Below are 18,755 nucleotides of genomic sequence, written 5' to 3'. Positions count from 1 at the left end.
AAAAGGAACAATAACCAAATAGGACTAATACAATAGTTAATACTATTGAGCACTTTAATTGCACACTATACTAAACACTATGTGCAGTATTTTGCTTAATTTGTGGAGCAATGAGCAGAACTTTTCAAAAGCGATCCTGGGATCTTGCTCTAGGTTGTCTAGGAAATGAGCTAGCTGGAACTGGGGTTTCTCCCTCTTCCTGGGAGGAGGGTCTCACCTAAACTCGGTTTACTATAGGACCCCAGTGCCTTATACTCCCTAACAGGAGGGGCTACAACTTTCTGCAGTATCCATGGTCTCAGGTACCAGGCAGCTCGCCCTCAGACAACTCCTGCAAACAGCTGGCATTTAAACCCAGATAGCCTGGCAATGAAGTAGTCTTGTCTCACTGAGAAGTGGCATTCCAGTTTACCTTTTGAGAAGGTAGAGCAGTTGGGTCAGGACTAGAGCACCGACCCCACTGCACGTCAAACAGCTTGGCCTCGGCCCTGGTTCCCCTCTCCATGGGATTATGAGAGGATGGAGGCACCGTGCCTCTTGTGCCTGACTGTGGTTTCTATGTTTGCCCAATAAATCTTGTTCTTTGGTTCTCACTGTGTGATGTTGCAGGATTTATCCTAAAGCTTGTTGCACCATATCTTTGCAGCAAATTTATCAGAAGTGAGGTCTCAAGAGCGCGGGTGGAGGGCGCCACCTTCTGGGAAAGGAGTGTAGTTACAAGATTAACTTTTGTGTGTGTTGGGCGGAGATTGGAGGCTTGACTGATGAAGGAAAAATTGTCAGACACTACGGTGATGGGGATCCCCAAGAAAGAGCGAACGGTGGTCAGGGCCTCAAGAACCTCATGCCCAAGCAAATTTGGCCAGAGTTACTGGGCTGCAGGCTCTTCGATGGAGATGGCTGATTTTAAGACTAGAAAACCTGAAAACGAAGATCTGCCACTCAGGGAGACCGAAGGCAAGGCTTACTGGGACTCGATGGTTATGAAAAGGTGGGGAGTGGAGTCTGCTTCCTTATAAGGACCACCATCACCTGTGTGGAGGTCTGGAATACTTAGCTCTTGTTATAATATGGACAGTCAGTGCTTATACCTCGAAGGGTCATTTTTCAGTAGCACCACCTTGTGTCACTAAGGAGAAATGGCAGTAGTGGACTAGGACACTGTTCCTTTCCTGGTTGGGTGTGCTAACTGATTGAAACTCATTTTTGGAATTTCAAATTTGGAGATCATTCTGGGGGACAGGGAGCCCAAAGCGGAGACAGTGGACGTTCTGTTAATATTACAATTGGGGGTCGATGAATAAATTGGAAAATAATGACAATAAAGAAAAGCAGTGGGCCATGTTTGTATTTTGAGTTCATGGAACATTTCTTACCAGCAGGATACAATGATAGCAAGGATGGAAACTTTTGGTATTTTGGTTGGTGCACGAGAGCATAAAACCCGTCGTTTTCATGTGGCTACTGTAAATGTGCACCTAAAATTTTCGATAAAAATATGTTAAAGTTATGTTATTCTTTGACAGTATTTCCTTTGATGATACTACTGTATCTTAAAACAGAAACATTATAATTTCTCTTGAATCCTCAACTCCAAAGAACATCTATGGTTTTATAGATGAGTGATAATAATGAATATCCTCTTTAAGAAATATCTGCTGTTTCTGATGAATGTCAAATAGCTAATATTATTCTCTCTCACAAAGGAATTTTTTCCTTTTAAAAAAAAATCTATCTTTGTTTAATAGAACTGAGAATACAGACCAGAAAGAACATCAGTTTAGGTCAGGTTTCCCTGCCAAAAGATCTCGTTTAAAAGTTTTAGTTTTCCAAGCTTTTTATATTTAGGAATTGTGGGCAGGATTTTAACCTATATTTATCATTTCTAGAAGTTCTGTTTCTCTTAAAAAATGTTTATGTAGCAGCAGATGACTAATAGAACCAGGAGTAAATGAGACGTCTGTTTCCCCAAATTTTTGATAATAACATTGTGTTATCAAACTTAAAAAAAAAGTATGCCAGGGAATTCCCAGCGTTTTAGCTTGTTTAACTAGGTTATTATGAATCCAGGTGTCACTTACTAACCTAGGAGACTATTTATGCCCGTCTCAGGTGCTGGAGCAAGCCTCGGTATGCGCACCCTTCTAACCAGTTTGGCTCGGGAGTCTTTATTTTAGTCATCTTTTCAAATAAGGAAAAGCACATACTATACCACTCAGATATTGTTTCCCCAGTGTTTGTTTTTTTTTTTTTTTCATTATCGCCATCTCAATGAAAATTTAATACCACAGTTAAACTTTATCTGTTTATGTACAGTGGCTCTTTGGAGGGCCACCAATCATTGTACTAGCTAAGATCTTTGTCACTTGCCTAAGAGCCACTTTTTGCCCCCTTGGGGGTGATATATCTAATGTGAATGCATATATTGGGAGAAATAAAACAGGATACTGAAAGTGACCCAAACTTTATTATGGATGCACATAAATTAGAAGGAAATTAATTAAAAAGTTAGCAGTCATTACTTCTGGCCTATGAGATAATAAGCAACTTTTTCTTTTATTCCTTCTGTTTTTCTAGTTTCCATTCTCGTATGTACCTCCAAGGGATGTTGTGACAATTCAATATTATGCATATGATGAAAGAAAAAACTATACTATCCTTCCCTTCCCTTAAGTCTCAGTGTTTCATGTTAAAAACCTGAAGATATTGGCCCCAAGTTCATTACCCAATGAACATTCACTAAAGTCTGCAGGATTAACATTTTCTTGTAGATTTATTAAAAATATTCATTTAATCATTCTACAGACATTTACTGAATATGTAATTCATGTTAGCAGCCAATTTAGACACAGCAAAATCTCACATGAATAAGATGTTCTATGTTGTTAAAAAGTTCAGTGTCTTTCACTCATACATGCAGACAAGTAAAATGAGAATACCGTAAAACTGATATGGTCAGATTTTGGAGGGGATTCTAAAGATGCATTGATGAGATATCTAAGGACTTTTCAGATGAGGTAAGATTTCAACTGAGTGTTGAAGACTGAGTAAGAGACTTTTTAAAGTAATATATGCCTATGAATGTTTGGGATCAGCCCTTTTCACAAAGAAAAGTTGATAACTCATTTCCAGTGGCCACAATTTCACCATTCTGTACTTTGCTCCTTCATAGTCCTTACAGTACCAACAAGTGTAGATCATCTTTTTGCTTTCCCTCTCTTTTGATATTATCATCCTCTCTCAGATTCTTCATCTTTTACCAAGGCTCACACAACTGACAATTTTAAAATTACGTGTACAAAGGAATCAAAATCTTAAAATGAAGGCATGTTCTACTGTGGAAGTTTGGGAACCACAGGGCTTAAGGATGGAGATAAGACCATAAACTCATACAACCTACCCCCCCCAACTTCAGGCAGATAGTGGCTTACTTTGCCTTTGAAATGACATTGGAATGGCACTGCAGATGTGAGGACTTTCACTTGCTGAGAGGATTTTCAATGTCTGAAATGGCCAATTTTTAGAGAAGTTTAGTTAATTCTCCAGCATAGAGATTCCCAGATTTTGAATGTATTTACCAGTAAAATAAAGTAAAAAAAATTAGGGGAGCAAACATGAGATTACTAAATTTTTGTTTTGTCAAGAGCATCAAGCCCCTTTCTAATAAATTACCATCTACTACTACAATAGTTCAAGAAAAGAACATTATAAAGCCATAGTGCAAATAGATAGTATTAAATAAAGAATAATCTTTTATACTGACTTCATTTAATCTTAGTTGAAACTCAGTATTTTCCTCCTTTCTCCAGATTGGTAGGGGGAAGAAAAATAATGGAATGGCCATGATCTGAAGTCTGACATTTGGGACATTTGGAAACTACTTATCTAAAAGCTTTGAGAAATCTGTATTCACTTTCTTTCACATATCTATCAGGAAGGAAATTAATCAAAATCTATAAACCATGTTAATTTTCTGTTTAGAGACGTTCAGTGACTCCCTTTTCTCTATAGCAGTGGTTCTCAAACTTTAGCGTTGCTGAAAAACATAGATTTCTGGGGTCCAACCTCAGGTGGTTGATTCAGTAGATCTAAAGTGGGGCTTAGAATTTGCTTTCCTAGTGAGTGGCCAGGTGATGCTGAGGCTGCAGGTCCAGGGACCACACTGCCCTGCAGGAAAAGGCCCAGACTCCTTATCAGGCCATAGAAAGGTAAAAGCCAAGCTCTCAGAGAGATTCCAAAATACAGTGGCTTAATTAATATTAAATAATATGAAAGATTTTTCTCCTGTAATAATCTGGAGTCTTGCTCTGCTAATGGGCTGGTTCTGTTCCCATCTTACTTCCCTCTTAGAGTCTTTGTCAAAGCTAGGTACCCTTCACATTCAGTCGTGCCAAGAGGAAGAAGAAGGTGGAAGGTTAGAGCAAGTGGCTTCATGTTTGAGAATATGGCTGAGAAGTTGCACACGTCACTTTCCTGGCATTGTGTTGGTAGAGGCCAGGCTAGGAAATGTTATTTGTAGCATGGTAGCCCTATTCTCAGTTAAAACTTGAGGCAGAAGGTGGAATGGGTATTGGTGGGCTGTTAGTCTCCACCACAAAGGCTCCTCTGGCAGTATCAGGTGAATGAAAGGGAGTGTTATTTCTAATAAAAGTGGTACATCTGGGAAGAAAAAAATCAGTACAGTCTTACATGAGAATAGATGCTCATGTGAAATCTTTCCTCATTTCTTTGTACATTATTGTACTTACCATATTTATCTGTAGTCCCTGATTAGTCTTGAAGCTTTCTAAATGCATGAATTACATTTTATTTATGTATGTATCTACATCTCTGTTTATCATCTGTCTTATCATTTCTCTCTACTTCCTACTTACTTACAGAGTCAGTACCTAGTACAGTTCTTGGTACATGGTAAACACCCAAGAAATGCTCTTTGAATAAATGAATTGATTCCTTTTCTGTTGGTAAAGATCAATATTGTTTCTTTAGCTCTCTACACTCTGATTTTTTCCATCTAATTCATGACTTTGCCGGCCATTTTTCTATCCACAGTATTCTCCTGACTGCACTTTTTACATCTTTGTTTCTCAAAGTGTAGATCAGGGGGTTAAGACTGGGTGTGACAATTGTGTAAAAGAGAGTAAGGAACTTCCCCTCATCTTGGGAGGTGCTAGCCTGTGGCTTCATGTACATATAAATGATGGTTCCATAAAACAGAGTTACTACTGTGAGGTGAGAACCACATGTATTAAGGATCTTTCGCCACCTTGCTGCTGACTTGATTCTCATGACAGCTTGAGTGATAATTCCATATGAGATCAGAATTAGGGATAAAGGTACCAGAAGAAATACCACTCCAAGAGCAAAGACAACAACTTCAATTACTTTTGAATAGACACAAGCCATCTTGATCAATGCTGGCATCTCACAGAAGAAATTATCTACCTCCCGGTGCCCACATCTTGGCAACTTCAAAGTCAAGGAGCAAACAGTTAAGGCACTGCCAAGACCACTTATCCAGGCGGTCAACACCATCTTCTGGCAAAGCCAAGGGTGCATTATTACTGTGTAGTGAAGAGGTTGACAGACAGCAGCATAGCGGTCATAAGCCATCACAGCCAAGAGAAGACATTCTGTGGCACCCAGGTCAAGGGCAAAGAAAAATTGGAGCACACACCCTCCATATGTAATAGACTTTTTTGGACCCCATAGATTTACCAGCATCTGGGGGATAATGCTAGTTGTATAACAGAGGTCCAAAAAAGACAAATTGGATAAGAAGAAATACATGGGAGTATGGAGCTGGGTGTCTAGGTAAGATACAAGAATGATAGTTGTGTTTCCTACCAGAGTTACAATATAGAATATGAAGACAACCACAGAGATGATGCGTTCTAATTGGGGCCGATCAGAAAAGCCCAGAAGGATGAAGTCTGTTCTGGAACTTCCATTGCTTGTTTCCATTGCCCCTTATGAAAGGCTAGGAGACAATACCATGGTAACAAAAAATAGTGTCAGCCTTAGGTAGAACCAGAAATCTCCAAAGTTTGTCATGGGTATCTAAAACTCACTTATCTGCATGCTTTCTCGCATTTTGGAATATCTCTTTTAACCTACCCCCTGTGTTCATTTCCCAGAATCTCTCCATATTTAATCATTTCCAGAGTGGTTCTAAAAATAATATGTTAAACCCAGTCACACTGGATTGTGAATACTTGGAAAGGCTTAATATTCTGTGTCACTCATGATTTAATGTATTTTCATTAAGTAATAAATCCATTAAGTTAATTATCTAATTTTAAGAGTGGAATATATTTTGAGGAGTTGTTCCTCCTTGAAACTATGACATAAGCATCACTTGATCACACAAATATTTCTCTTACAAAGGAGTTGAGCTTGAGGTAAAAGTTAAATGAAATTTTCCTGGGATAAGCTCCACCATTTGCTAACAGAATGACTTTCCTTATTCACTTCCAAATGTCTACATCTCAGCCTTTATAATCACAATCATAATGATCATCACTGCTAACCTCCTTCTTCTATTTGCCTCCTCTTCAACATTGCAGACACTGTGGTTCTTTTGTCAGTTTTGATGTTCTCTACTATACTGCCCTTTTTTTTGTGCATGTGTTTTTGATGCCAGGAAAAAAAGCCCCTTATTTATATACATGTACAGAGGCCATATGTTTCTTTGAATATTGTTTATGAGTGTTATTACATCATCTAAACAGCCTTATTGGTTTGTTGCAGAATTAAAAGTTTAATTAATTCCAAAACCTTTGGTCATCACATACAAATAGCAACAATCTGTGTTAGCTCCTACTCACCTGGACGTTCAGCAAAATTAACAAGGCAGGAAATTCAAACAAAATAGTTTATCAAACAATCAATGAGTTGTTTTTTCCCCATAGAATTTACTAATTATATGAGTTGATCCTCTGGTTGCTTTGCAACTCGATAGATAAAACCATCACCTTATTTTGACTCTAAAAGAATACAGATAAGAGATAAAATTACATTAATCTTACTATTTCTGAATACTGTAACATATTAAATAGATGGACTATTTAATTACTGAGTTAATTTATGAATTTTTTATGCATGTGAGTTCTATGAAAGTCAGACCTAGGATACTTAACATTTACAGTGTTTTCGGGGCTAAGGAATAACAACCTATTTTTTGCAGTTATAGTAAAATAAGGTAAAGATAAATTACCTACAGTATATCATTGTTATAAGCATTTTAGTTAAAACATTATAATGTTATAATCATAAAGAAAGAACTGTTATTACCAAGAAGTATGAGATAGAGATGCAGTTTTTCTCAATACAAAATGGAAATTTAATTTAAAGAGTGCCTAATTTTTATGGAGTAGATGTCAGGTAAATTAAGCTTAGTGCCTTAAGTGCACAAATTTCTGACTCAGAGTGCCTGCGATCAAATTACAGCTTCACCACTTGGAAGCACTGTGTCCTTGGGCAATTTGTTTAACCTGTCTGTATACTGGATTCTCTATATGTTAAATGAAGGTAAATTGTGAGAGTTAATATTTGTGAAAACACTTGGAACTGTACTTGGTTCATATTTAATTCTAAAAATGAAAAACTATATTCACCTATCCACAAATCATTATTACTCTATCGCTTATTCCTTTCATTTTTCACACTGGTGATTTATCATGATGGTCTAGAGCTAAACTGGAATGCTTAAATTTTCTTTGGCATGATTTTTTAAGTGCACAAGCATACTTATGTTACAAAATTACTTACAAACACAGTGTACAGATTGAACGGATAAACCTCAGAGGAAAGGATGTGAGTTTTCAAAATGCTTTGATTACAAAATACACTTGGCTTTTTTTGACCACTTAAGGTTGGGATAGTGTTGGAAATCAAAAGGCCATAGAATTTTAGAGTTGAAATGAACCTAGAAAGCCATGAATCCAGCCTCTGGCCCCTCATAGGAAATCCTTCCACAGAGTATTCATATAACTCCTATTTTCCTAACTTCAGTAACAGGGAATTCAGTTGCATATGAAGCAGCCTCTTCCCTTTAAGCAATGCCTCTTACTCACTTCTTATGTTGAGCTCAAAGATGCTTCTTTGTAACATCCAAGCACTGGCTGTTTTTTTAAATTCTGGAAATAAACACAGAATAAGTCAATTTGACATGGCTTCGTTTAAAAAAAATAGTTTCAAAAACAATAGAAAAGTTTCAATATAAAATAAAACATGGATACAGAAAGAAAAAGTAAAAGCTTGATGAATTAAGGTGAATATTTTTGTAACTGACACCCAGGTCAAGAAATAGAACTTTGCCAACCAACCCAGGAGCTTTTCATTGTGCCTCATCCCAATCATAACCCTCCTCTCTTCCCCGAAAGTATCTGCTATCCTGATGTTTGTAGTAATCACCTCCTTGTATTTTAATAGTTTAATTCCCCAAATGTGCATCTAGACAATATTATTTAATTTGGCTCATTAAAATTTTTATATGTCTTTAAGTCTTTTAATATTAGAATCTATTAACAAATATACTCTTAGATTTATCTTCCCAGACTAAGTGCACAGATCACTGTATGAGCTTTAATTACTGTGCTTCTCTGGTTGCTATCCATTGGATGCACCATGGTTTATCAAATGCCTCAGATTAGTGAGTTCAGAAGTGAATACAGTACTCTAGGTGTGCTGCACATCTGTGATCTACATACATTTTCTAAAACATGTGTTAGCTGGGTTTACTGGGTGAGAAACATTCCTGGCTCAGTTTAAGCTTTGGATCACATAAGGCCCCAGGTATCCTTGTTAGAAGTGCTGCCAAGCCAGGAATTACCCTTTATGTAATTTAATCTTATGAACCCCTATATAGGACTTTTCATCTTATGCCTTTTAACATTTTCCATAGTGGTTTAAGCCTTGGGTTTTAAATTCTAGATATTATTTTAAATTTAAAAGTCAATGTGATATAAAAATGACACTTAGAACATGCTGAAGAAATAGATGTTAAAAAAGAGGCATGATATATTTTAATTAAAACACACTTTTTCATTTTTCATAGTATGGACTTCAGTTTCTAATAATATAGCATAATTTTACATTTCACTTTTTTGCGTGAAATTTAAGACAAATGAACCAGACATATTTAAACATAACTTGAACATACACAATGATATATAGAGAAAACTGGAAACAAAATTTCATTGTTATCTAAAATTTTGTAAAAAAATGAAAAGATACAAAATGGATCTTTTATTAACTGTAAAGTAAGAGGTATATTGCTATAGCTACACAAGTCAAGGCAGAAAAAGATAATATAAAAATATTTAAGAGTCCAGACTCTACAGTCAGACCACCTGTGATTTTATTAAAGCAGACCTCAGCTACTTTCCTACTGTGTGAACTTGAGCAAGCTAATTAACTCCTTTAAGCCTGAGTTTCCTTATCTGTAAAGCAGTTATTCTAGTAGCACCTGCTTTGTAGAATGGTTTGTGAAGAGGATTAAATGATATATTAAATATAAAATATTTAGTAAGATGCTTGGCACATAGAGAGCATTCAGTAACTTAAGAAAACCCCTAATGGCTCTTGTTGAAATTTAATATAATCTTCACTCCTGAGAGGGCATTAGTATATTGATATTTATTTACATCTCACATACCTTTCACATTTTGCTCTCACATTAGACTGAGGTCTAACAACTGTGATATCTAGGATCTGTTTTCTGCTCTATGTCTTCTTCTGTTGGAGATAGCAGAGAATACTTACCAGAAGACAAAAATATTAGAATATATTTATGCTTTCATGAGGGAAGAATTCATAGCTGTCATGCTCTTATGTAGTCCAAATGCACCCATGTTCCCATTATGGTGATCCTTCATTTCATTGAAAATTCAGAAAAATCGTTTGGCAAGTTATTGAGTCCATGAAATACTGGAATAGCCACTAGTTTCTTACACTAACATCACAATCATATTTACATTTAAATGCAACAGTTGATCTAAGATTTAACAGAAGTCTCTAATGTGGATGTTGCAGAAAAACTACATGTGGGATTGCTAGAAGAGTTGAGGAATTAGGTTTTGTTAAGTGTATTTTTGTTAGGTATTTGTAGCCTTTAATATATACTCTTGTTAGACACATTTGTTGATAGATTTCTGCCTAATTAAACAGAGTACTATGTTGGTCTCTGTGTATGCAAGAATCGTAATGATGTAGCAGGGAAGTATTTATGTACAACTTTAAAGGCTACTATGTTGATTTGGTTTAGACCTCGGGGACTGGTGTCCCCAGAGGTGATTAACAGATCTTTGACTATGGTCAGAGGCTTATCCAAACAACAATTTTATGAAAAGTTCCCTTAAGACATTAGGTTTTATCTTTTCATTTTCTATTTAGATTTCTTCCATGGATTCCAATAATTCTTCTCTGATGATTCAGTGATAAATTTATGTATTATATTAAATTTACTATTGAAGATTATAAATATAATATAAACCATATCTATAAAAATTAACACATTTAATTGAAATTTGGTTTATTTAACAGGTAAGATATCAATCAAGTTGGAGAAATATAGGCAATTATCTAGGTGGTGTGTCCACAAGAAAGAAATCATTTGGTTAAAAAAATTATGGAATGATCATAATTCTAGGGTCATGAGCCATATCATCATTGTTCCATTTTCAATGAATTAAAAATAATACCTTGAACACCTTTCAGCCTGTTACTCTGTTCAAAAACAGGAAACTTAACTAATAGCTTAGAGCTACCTATATGACTATACACTCTCCCTTCTTCCTACCTGATCCCCAGGGGAATCAGGATCTTGAATTTTGTGTTCACATATTTGCATTAGGATATAATTTATCTATTAATGCCTAAATAGCATGAATTTTAAAGTTTAGTTGTTTTTGTACTCCCACATATTTTATATGTGCTTTTGGGACTTTTCTTTTTTCACTTAACATTTGGTTGCTAAAATTATCCGATACATTTCGTGTGGTTATGGTTCTATTTTCATGCTGTATAATATTCTGTTGCTTGAATATATTACAATTATTTTTTCTATTCACTTGTTAATGGACATTTTTACTGATTACAGTTTTTGGCTCATATGAAAGGCATTATGATGAACAATTTTGTGTATGTCTCTTGGGACACATGCAAGAATGTCTTTTGGTATATTCCTAGGAGAGGAATTGCAGGTAACAGATGTCCAAAAATCAGAGGTTACTGAGGAAGAAGTATATGGGTGTATGAAGTCGGCTGTCCAGAAAAGACACCAGAATAGTTGCTGTGTTGTTTAGGAGAGTCATGATATGGAAGAGCAAAAACAGTCATAGAGACATTGAGCTGCAGTTGGGGTTGATCAGAAAAGCCCAGCAAAATGAAGTTACCACCTGAGCTGGCCTTGGATGTGTCCATCATCTTCACTTCTTGATCTCTGTTAAAAAAGGGTAACAAAGGAACCAGAAAGGGGAAACAATAGATCACAAAAATTTTATTGTTCACGTCTATGACTCAATATTGTGAAGGAGTAATGTTTCCAAACAAAGCTTACAAATTGTGGAAAATGTCTTTCTTGACCACTTTGTGTTCAGTTAACAAGCTGCATATAGAACTGTTTTCCATTACTTGGTTAGTGAAAATGATCTATCTCCCTATTGCCAGAACTGGAAATGCCCACCTGTTTGTTTTGGGATGTCCATTTTGTTTCAGTCATCTGCAAACCAGTGCTTTTAATAATTATTACTTGATAACATTTCAGTGCCTGGCATAGCAAATCCTTCCTTATTACTCTTTTTTATAAAAATGTCTTGATCTACTAAGCTCTCATTTTTCCAAATAAATCTTGAAGTCAATTTGTTACAAGCCAAACAAAATATAGGAAATTGTCTGAAATAGCTGCATTTTTTTAACTTTATATTTAAAAATTTCTTTTTGAAGAATGTGGCATGTCTTAATTTATTAAAGATTTTCCCCCTTTGGTAAAGATGAATAGTACTTTTTCATAAAAATATTCTATACATCTTGCTGTTTATCTTTATTGATATATTTTATTTAATTATTTGCTACTTATTGTTGATAGAGAGGAGAGCTATAGATCTTATTTTATTTCATTTTATTTTTTAAAGATTTAAAATATTTATTTTGTATATTCTCTCCTTGCTGAAACTATAGAAATATTTAACCATTTTCAATGAATTTATTGTGTTCAAAATGGAATAAAGTATGTTAACTTGAAATAATGATTGTTTTGTTTCTTATTTTTTTAAGGGAGTGTATGTGTATATCTTTCAGCTGACAGACTAGAAGTTTCTGTTATTTGTTTTTAAGCATTTTAGTTCATATCTTCATTTTTAGAGGCAGAAAGCAAGATATAATAAATTAAGACAAGAATAGTATGTAATGAGAGAAATGGAGTCCATGTGTGTTCTGAACTGACCTAAGCCAATTTGGTCAGCTTCAACTCCCAGGTTATTTTGGTAGATAATCATTGTCCCTGAAAAACTTGAGATGAGTACAGAGTTAGCAAGATTTCCTCTTTTTTATGGCTGAGTAATAATCCATCATATATGTATACACCACATCTTTATCCATTCATCCATTGATGGATGTTTAGGTTGCTTGTGTATCTTGGCTATTGTAAACAATGCTGCTGTGAACAGAGGGATGCCTATATCTTTTCAAATTAGTGTTTTAATATTACTGGATAAATACTCAGAAGTGGAATAGCTGGAACATGTGACATTTCTATTCTCATTTTTTTGAGGAATCTCCATACTGTTTTCCATAGTGGCTGCAAAAATTTACATTCTCAACAACAGTGTACTTGCTATAAACTTTCCTCTCAATAGTGCTTTTGCTGTATCCCAGAGATTTTAATATGTCATATTTTCATTTTCACTTGTGTTCAGATATTTTTGATTTCCTATTGACCCAGTAGTTGTTTAGTAGTGTGTTTTTCAGTCTCCATATATTTGTGATATTTTCAGCTTTCTTCTTTTAGTTGTTTCTAGTTTTATACCACTGTGATTGCAAAAGATGCTTGATGTGATTTCAGTCTTACTAAATTTATTGAGACTTATGTGCCAGCATATGGTCTATCCTTGAGAATGTTCCATGTACACTTGAAAAGAATGTGTATTATGCTGCATTTGCATCAAATGTTCTGTATAAATCTATCAAATCCAACAGGTCTAATGTTTCATTTAAGGCTGCTGTTTCTCTGTTGACTTTCTGTCTGATGATCTTTCCATGGCTGTAAGTGGGATGTTAATGTCCTCTACCATTATTGTGGTCCTGTCAGTTTTTCCCTTTAGGTCTGTTAATAATTGCTTTATATATTTTTATGTTGCTATGTTAGGTTCATATATATTAATAACTATTATGCCCTCTTATAAATTGTCCCCTTTATCATCATATAATGTCCATCTCTGTCTCTTGTTCCTTTTTTTTGGCTTGACATCTGTTTTGTCTAATATAAGTATGGCTACACTTGCTTTCTTTCAGCTGCCATTTACTTGGAGCATCATCTCTCATCACTTCTCTTTGAGCCTATGTTTGTCTTTAGAGGTGAGGTGAGTCTCCTGGAGGCAGAATATATTTGGGTCCTGTTTTTTAACCCATCCAGATGCTCTGTGTCTTTTGATTGGTGAATTCAATCCACTTATATTTAGGGTGATTATTGATAAATGAGGACTTAGTACTACCATTTTATTTTTTATTTTCTGCTTACTCTCTATCTCCATCATTTCTTCTTTCTTGCATATCTGTCTGCCATTTTGGTTTAGTGGTTTTCTATGCTGTTTTTCTCAGTTTCCTCTTTTTAAAGATCTTATGTCTGTGCTCTAGATTTACATTTTGTGATTACCATGAGTTTTGCATAGAACATCTCATAAAGCAAGTGTGATAAATTCTCATGAATGTTGATTGAGGCCTCGGTGAGAAAAGTAACCTCTCTCTAAAGAGAATTAGAGATGATGATGATGATGATGATGATGATGATGATGATGATTACTTACTTTAACACTTACCTTTTCAAGTCACATATTATTCCTTAAATGTGAGGTCATACTGACAAACTTGTACTGATTTGTTTACAGAAGCTCAATATATTTTAAGGATTTATTGTGTTTTAATATAATGGTCTGAATATATACATTTATTTTGGAAAAATAAAAGGGAGGTTAAGTATTTAAAATGTTGGTTTAATTTGCAACCCTAATGCAGAAGAAACTTAAACCAAAGAAAAAATAAAACTAGAGATACATAGGAGAACAAACAATTATAGGTGTAAAATATAATGTTCTCCTAAGAGTGCATTACTATTATATTTTTGGTGTACTTATTACTGAAGTTAGCAAATGACTTAAATTATCTCCTAACATTATTAGTTACAGATTCTTGCCAAGAGTAAGAACAAACTTTCCAGATACAAGAGTAATGAGTGAGGTGGCTAGATTATGTACATCAGGACCACATAACTGATATTCTCTCTATGTACTTACTGGTGAATTTTTTCTGTAGGCTAGTGAATTGTTTTTGAAGTGAACTCTAAAAGAGGTAGTATTTGGACAATAAGAACATTGACAATTTCCTATATCAAATATATTTTATGTGAGTCATTACTGTGTTGTTCTGACTGGGAAATTAAAAATTATCCAGTGACTCCTTCCTCTTCACATTTCAAGAATTGTGACATGATAGAGGAGAAAATATTATACATCTAGATTGATTACAATTTTAAATAATGGGGTCTTTTGGAGAAAGGTATCAGATCTTAGAAGACATAAAATTTTAATTCAAAAATCATCACATTTTCCCATAAAAAGGTAAGTACTGTATCAAAATAAATGGAAATAAAAATATTTATTCATCTTATGAAATTTCACTACATAAAAATTTACAAATCTATGTTTCTCAAAAATCACATAAATTCCACAATTCCATAGATCTGTGGCAAAAGCCTAATTCCAAACTCGTCATACTCTCTTTCCATTGAGATGAGACAATTGTAGAATAAATGTTTTATGAATGAATAATAAATGAATAAGACTGTGTTATCATCTTTAAAACCCTTTTTTTTTGTGCCTTCTTACTCCCTTGTATCATGATAAAGATGTAATAGACTTAAAAAGCAAAGACTCTTTACTCATGAAGTTGATTATCAGGTTTCATTGAACAAAAAGTGAATTGCTTCAGGTAATGCTTATGACAATTACTACCTTATAGATTGCATTGTCTGCACCAAACACATAAATGTTTGGATGGCATCACAAGAGGTTTAATGTAAAGAATCATTAGCATATTATTATTTAATATATAAATCATAATGCATACAAAACTTTTCATTCAGGCCTATATTTCTGAAAATCCAAGCATTAGCACTGAAAATACAAAACTAGATAACCAAAACAATTTCAATGGGGCTTAGAATAAATTAAGTGCATCCAAGTTTTTGTTTACATGCCCTTTGTGTTATACTATAAGCAAAAAAAAAAAACTTCTATGACCTGTTTTTCCTGAAGATATGCCAATGATCAGAAGCATAAAAGAGCTAAGTAGGATGGTTATAATATTATTTGCATCCACAAAATTTTTGCATACAAGAATTATTATTTTAATTAATCTCTATGATCTAGGAATTAGTTGCCTCAGTAAAAATAAAAGACAACTAGAAAACATTTCATTGCCTTATCCATGCTTTTTTTATGACTTCTAGTTCCTCTTCGATTTTGTAGATTTGTGGTCAACTCTCATCAGCTTCTTCAGTGCATCTTTCATGTCTTTATTCCTTAAGGTGTAAATAAGAGGATTGAGACTTGGAGTGATGATGGTGTAAAAGAGGGTGAGGAACTTGCCCTGGTCTTTGGAGGCACTGTTACCTGGTTGTAGGTACATGTAGATAATAGTTCCATAGAAGATGGACACCACAGTGAGATGAGATCCACAGGTATTAACTGCTTTTCGTTGGCCTGCTTTTGACTTCATTCTCAGCACAGCTTTGGCAATGTAACCATAGGATATAAGAATAAGGATGAGGGGTGTAAGGACAATGACAATGCCTAAAGCAAAAACAGACATTTCAACTGCTGTGGTGTCTATGCAAGCTATCTTGACCATAGCTGGCAACTCACACAAGAAATGATCCAGAAGCTTGTTTCCACATCTAGGCAAATTCAGGGTGAGTGTACATAATACAACTGAATTGGCCAAACTGATACTCCAGACCATGGTAGTCATCTTGAAGCACAAATGTGGGTTCATGATTACCAAATAATGCAAGGGCTTACAAATAGCTGTAAAACGATCATAGGACATAACAGCTAGGAGAAGGCACTCAGTGGAGCCAAACCACATGTAAACATAGAGCTGAATGACACAGCCCACATAGCTGATGGTCTTATCAGGTCCCCACAAGTTAACCAGCATCTGGGGGATGATGCTGGTTGTGAAACATAGATCCAGGAAGGATAAATTCCTGAGGAAAAAATACATTGGTGTGTGGAGATGGGGATCCAGGAGGGATGCGAGAATGATGGCTGTGTTACCAGCCAAAGTAATTAAGTAGAAGAGAGTGACAACTGCTGACAGGACCATCTCCAGTTTGGGATGGTCAGAGAAGCCAAGCAGAATAAACCCCTGTAGCAAAGTATAATTTCTTAGGTCCATACTCCTTTAGTGCCCAAATCCTAGAATGAGAAGATCAGGAGGAGGAGGTGGAGGAAGATGAGGATGAACAGGAGGAGGTGGAGGAAAGGAGAAGGAAGAGGAGGAGGAGAAATTTGTCAACAAAGACTAAATAATTTGATGAAATACAGAACTAAACAAAGGCAGAGAATTTATGTCACTAATTAAAAACTAATGGATAAAAGTAAAAATTATAGCCAAATAATCTAGTATTTGTTGTAGGTTCATTTATGGTGATGAGTTTAATATATTTTTATCCAAATGACCTTGGGAAGTTCACTCTTAAACTCAAGGTCTGAATTTTCTCACATGTAAATTTGGAAGTTTGGAATAGATATGATTCTATAATTCTCTATAATTCTCGTTGGCTTGATATAGTGAACTTGCTCTTTTACTTGGTCAGTGAACACATGTATAAAATATATTTATTTGACTAATGTCAGAATGAGGAAGAGTGTTCCTCTTTTTCCATATCTTAGTGAATAGCACCTTTGATCTTCCAGTTTTTTACACAGGAGATATGGCATTTATCCGTGGCATGTTTATCTATCTCATCCGCAATACCTAGCTTATCACCCAAACTGGTAAACTTGAATGCAAAGATATATTTTAACTATCCTCTCTAAAAACTTTCCATAATGACTACCCTGATCCAAACCATTATCATCTCTTTTCGTTTTCCCTTACATCCAATCTTACCTTTACATTGTTACAAGATTAAATAAAATCACATTATCCATGTGTTTAAACCTTGTCAGTCACTTTCTATTACATTTAAGAAATATTCTAATTCTTTGAGGTGGCCTGGATGGACCTACACGAGGCCTCAATCTCCTCTCACAGATTACTTTACACATATCGACTACTAACCTCTCAGTTTGTGTCAAACTCCTTCCTATCTTAAGCCCTTTGAAATCTTCTTTTTCTTTTGGACTTCTATTCATTGTGCAAATTCTACTCATTCTTTTGACTACCTCTTAAATATTTAATGTTTAAGAGAGATTCCCTGAACTCATAATCTCCTTTTGTTTGATGTATTATCTATGGAGAGATTTACGGAGGTCTAGTACAGTGTGGAGTATGACAGCATAGGCAGAGAGCTTTTGCTCATGTTTCTGCAAATTACTTAGCTGTATGATCACAGACAAGTTACATCAGACTTTGAGGCTCAGTTTTTTCATCTGTAAAAATGGGGACAATAAAATTGCTTGAGGTTGGGTGAGATTAAATGAGTAATAAATGTGAAGTGCTTAGAACAATGCTTGGAATATAGTGCATCTCAGTTATTGTTGGTGACTGCAATAACTGTAAGAAGATATAATCAGGCACCAAGTAGGAAATGTTTAACATGTCCCCCCGCACTGAAGTCTGTGAGATTTAAGAAAGCAGACACATGATGTCTATTGCTCTTCACTCTTGTCCATAACAGCTAAAGCTTTTCATATATATATGTATAGCTCCACGTGTGTATACCTAATTTTTGAATAAAAGAAAAGTTGCCATACTATGACTAATGATGAAAAATCACTTAGTTGTTAGTAAGCACTTTTTTTTTCAATAAAAACTTAGGCTGCTATTTTGTACTTACCTGAATAGGATGACAGAAGGTGGCAGATGAATGGAAAAGATTGTGGTTTAATCTGTATAGTAACAAATAACAGATTTATCTAATTTGGTGAAAAATAATTTAAAACATCAGTTTCTATTCAAATGAATAATAAGCTCATTATTATTCAGTAGTGTGATACAGGTAGGGTACCTTTAGACATGCAAGAGCATATCAGAACAGTCAAAACTTTTCACAATTGAACAGATTATCACTAGTCCACCTCCATTGTTTCCTATCACTGAGTATAAAAAGATAACTTCTTAATACTTGAAGCCAAAATAATGTCCAGAAAGCTTCCATTAAAAATAACTAAAAGAAAATATTGAAAAGTAACAGTTAAATATCTCACTGATGCCTCTCTCTCTCTCTCTTTCTATGGATATAGTATAAAAAGTTGTGCTTTTTGTTTGTTGTACATTTCAAATATATTTCCAGAATATTATGAAGAAATATT

The 18,755-nt window shown here is 34.9% G+C and overlaps 2 protein-coding genes across 2 annotated transcripts; both read right to left on the bottom strand.

The window, feature by feature from the left end:
• Positions 1-4,999: 4,999 nt before the first annotated feature.
• Positions 5,000-5,964, bottom strand: LOC102536043 (putative olfactory receptor 2W6). The gene has a single exon (XM_006215382.4). The coding sequence runs from the start codon at positions 5,962-5,964 to the stop codon at positions 5,020-5,022; it is 945 nt and encodes a 314-aa protein (XP_006215444.1). The 3' UTR covers positions 5,000-5,019.
• A 9,756-nt stretch (positions 5,965-15,720) lies between these two features.
• Positions 15,721-16,674, bottom strand: LOC102529352 (olfactory receptor 2W1). Its single transcript, XM_015248795.3, has one exon. The coding sequence runs from the start codon at positions 16,672-16,674 to the stop codon at positions 15,721-15,723; it is 954 nt and encodes a 317-aa protein (XP_015104281.1).
• Positions 16,675-18,755: the final 2,081 nt, after the last annotated feature.

Source organism: Vicugna pacos, chromosome 20 (assembly GCF_048564905.1).
Source record: "Vicugna pacos chromosome 20, VicPac4, whole genome shotgun sequence".
In the NCBI taxonomy this organism is placed as follows: domain Eukaryota; kingdom Metazoa; phylum Chordata; class Mammalia; order Artiodactyla; family Camelidae; genus Vicugna; species Vicugna pacos.
This window is presented reverse-complemented; position numbering and strand designations above follow the sequence as displayed.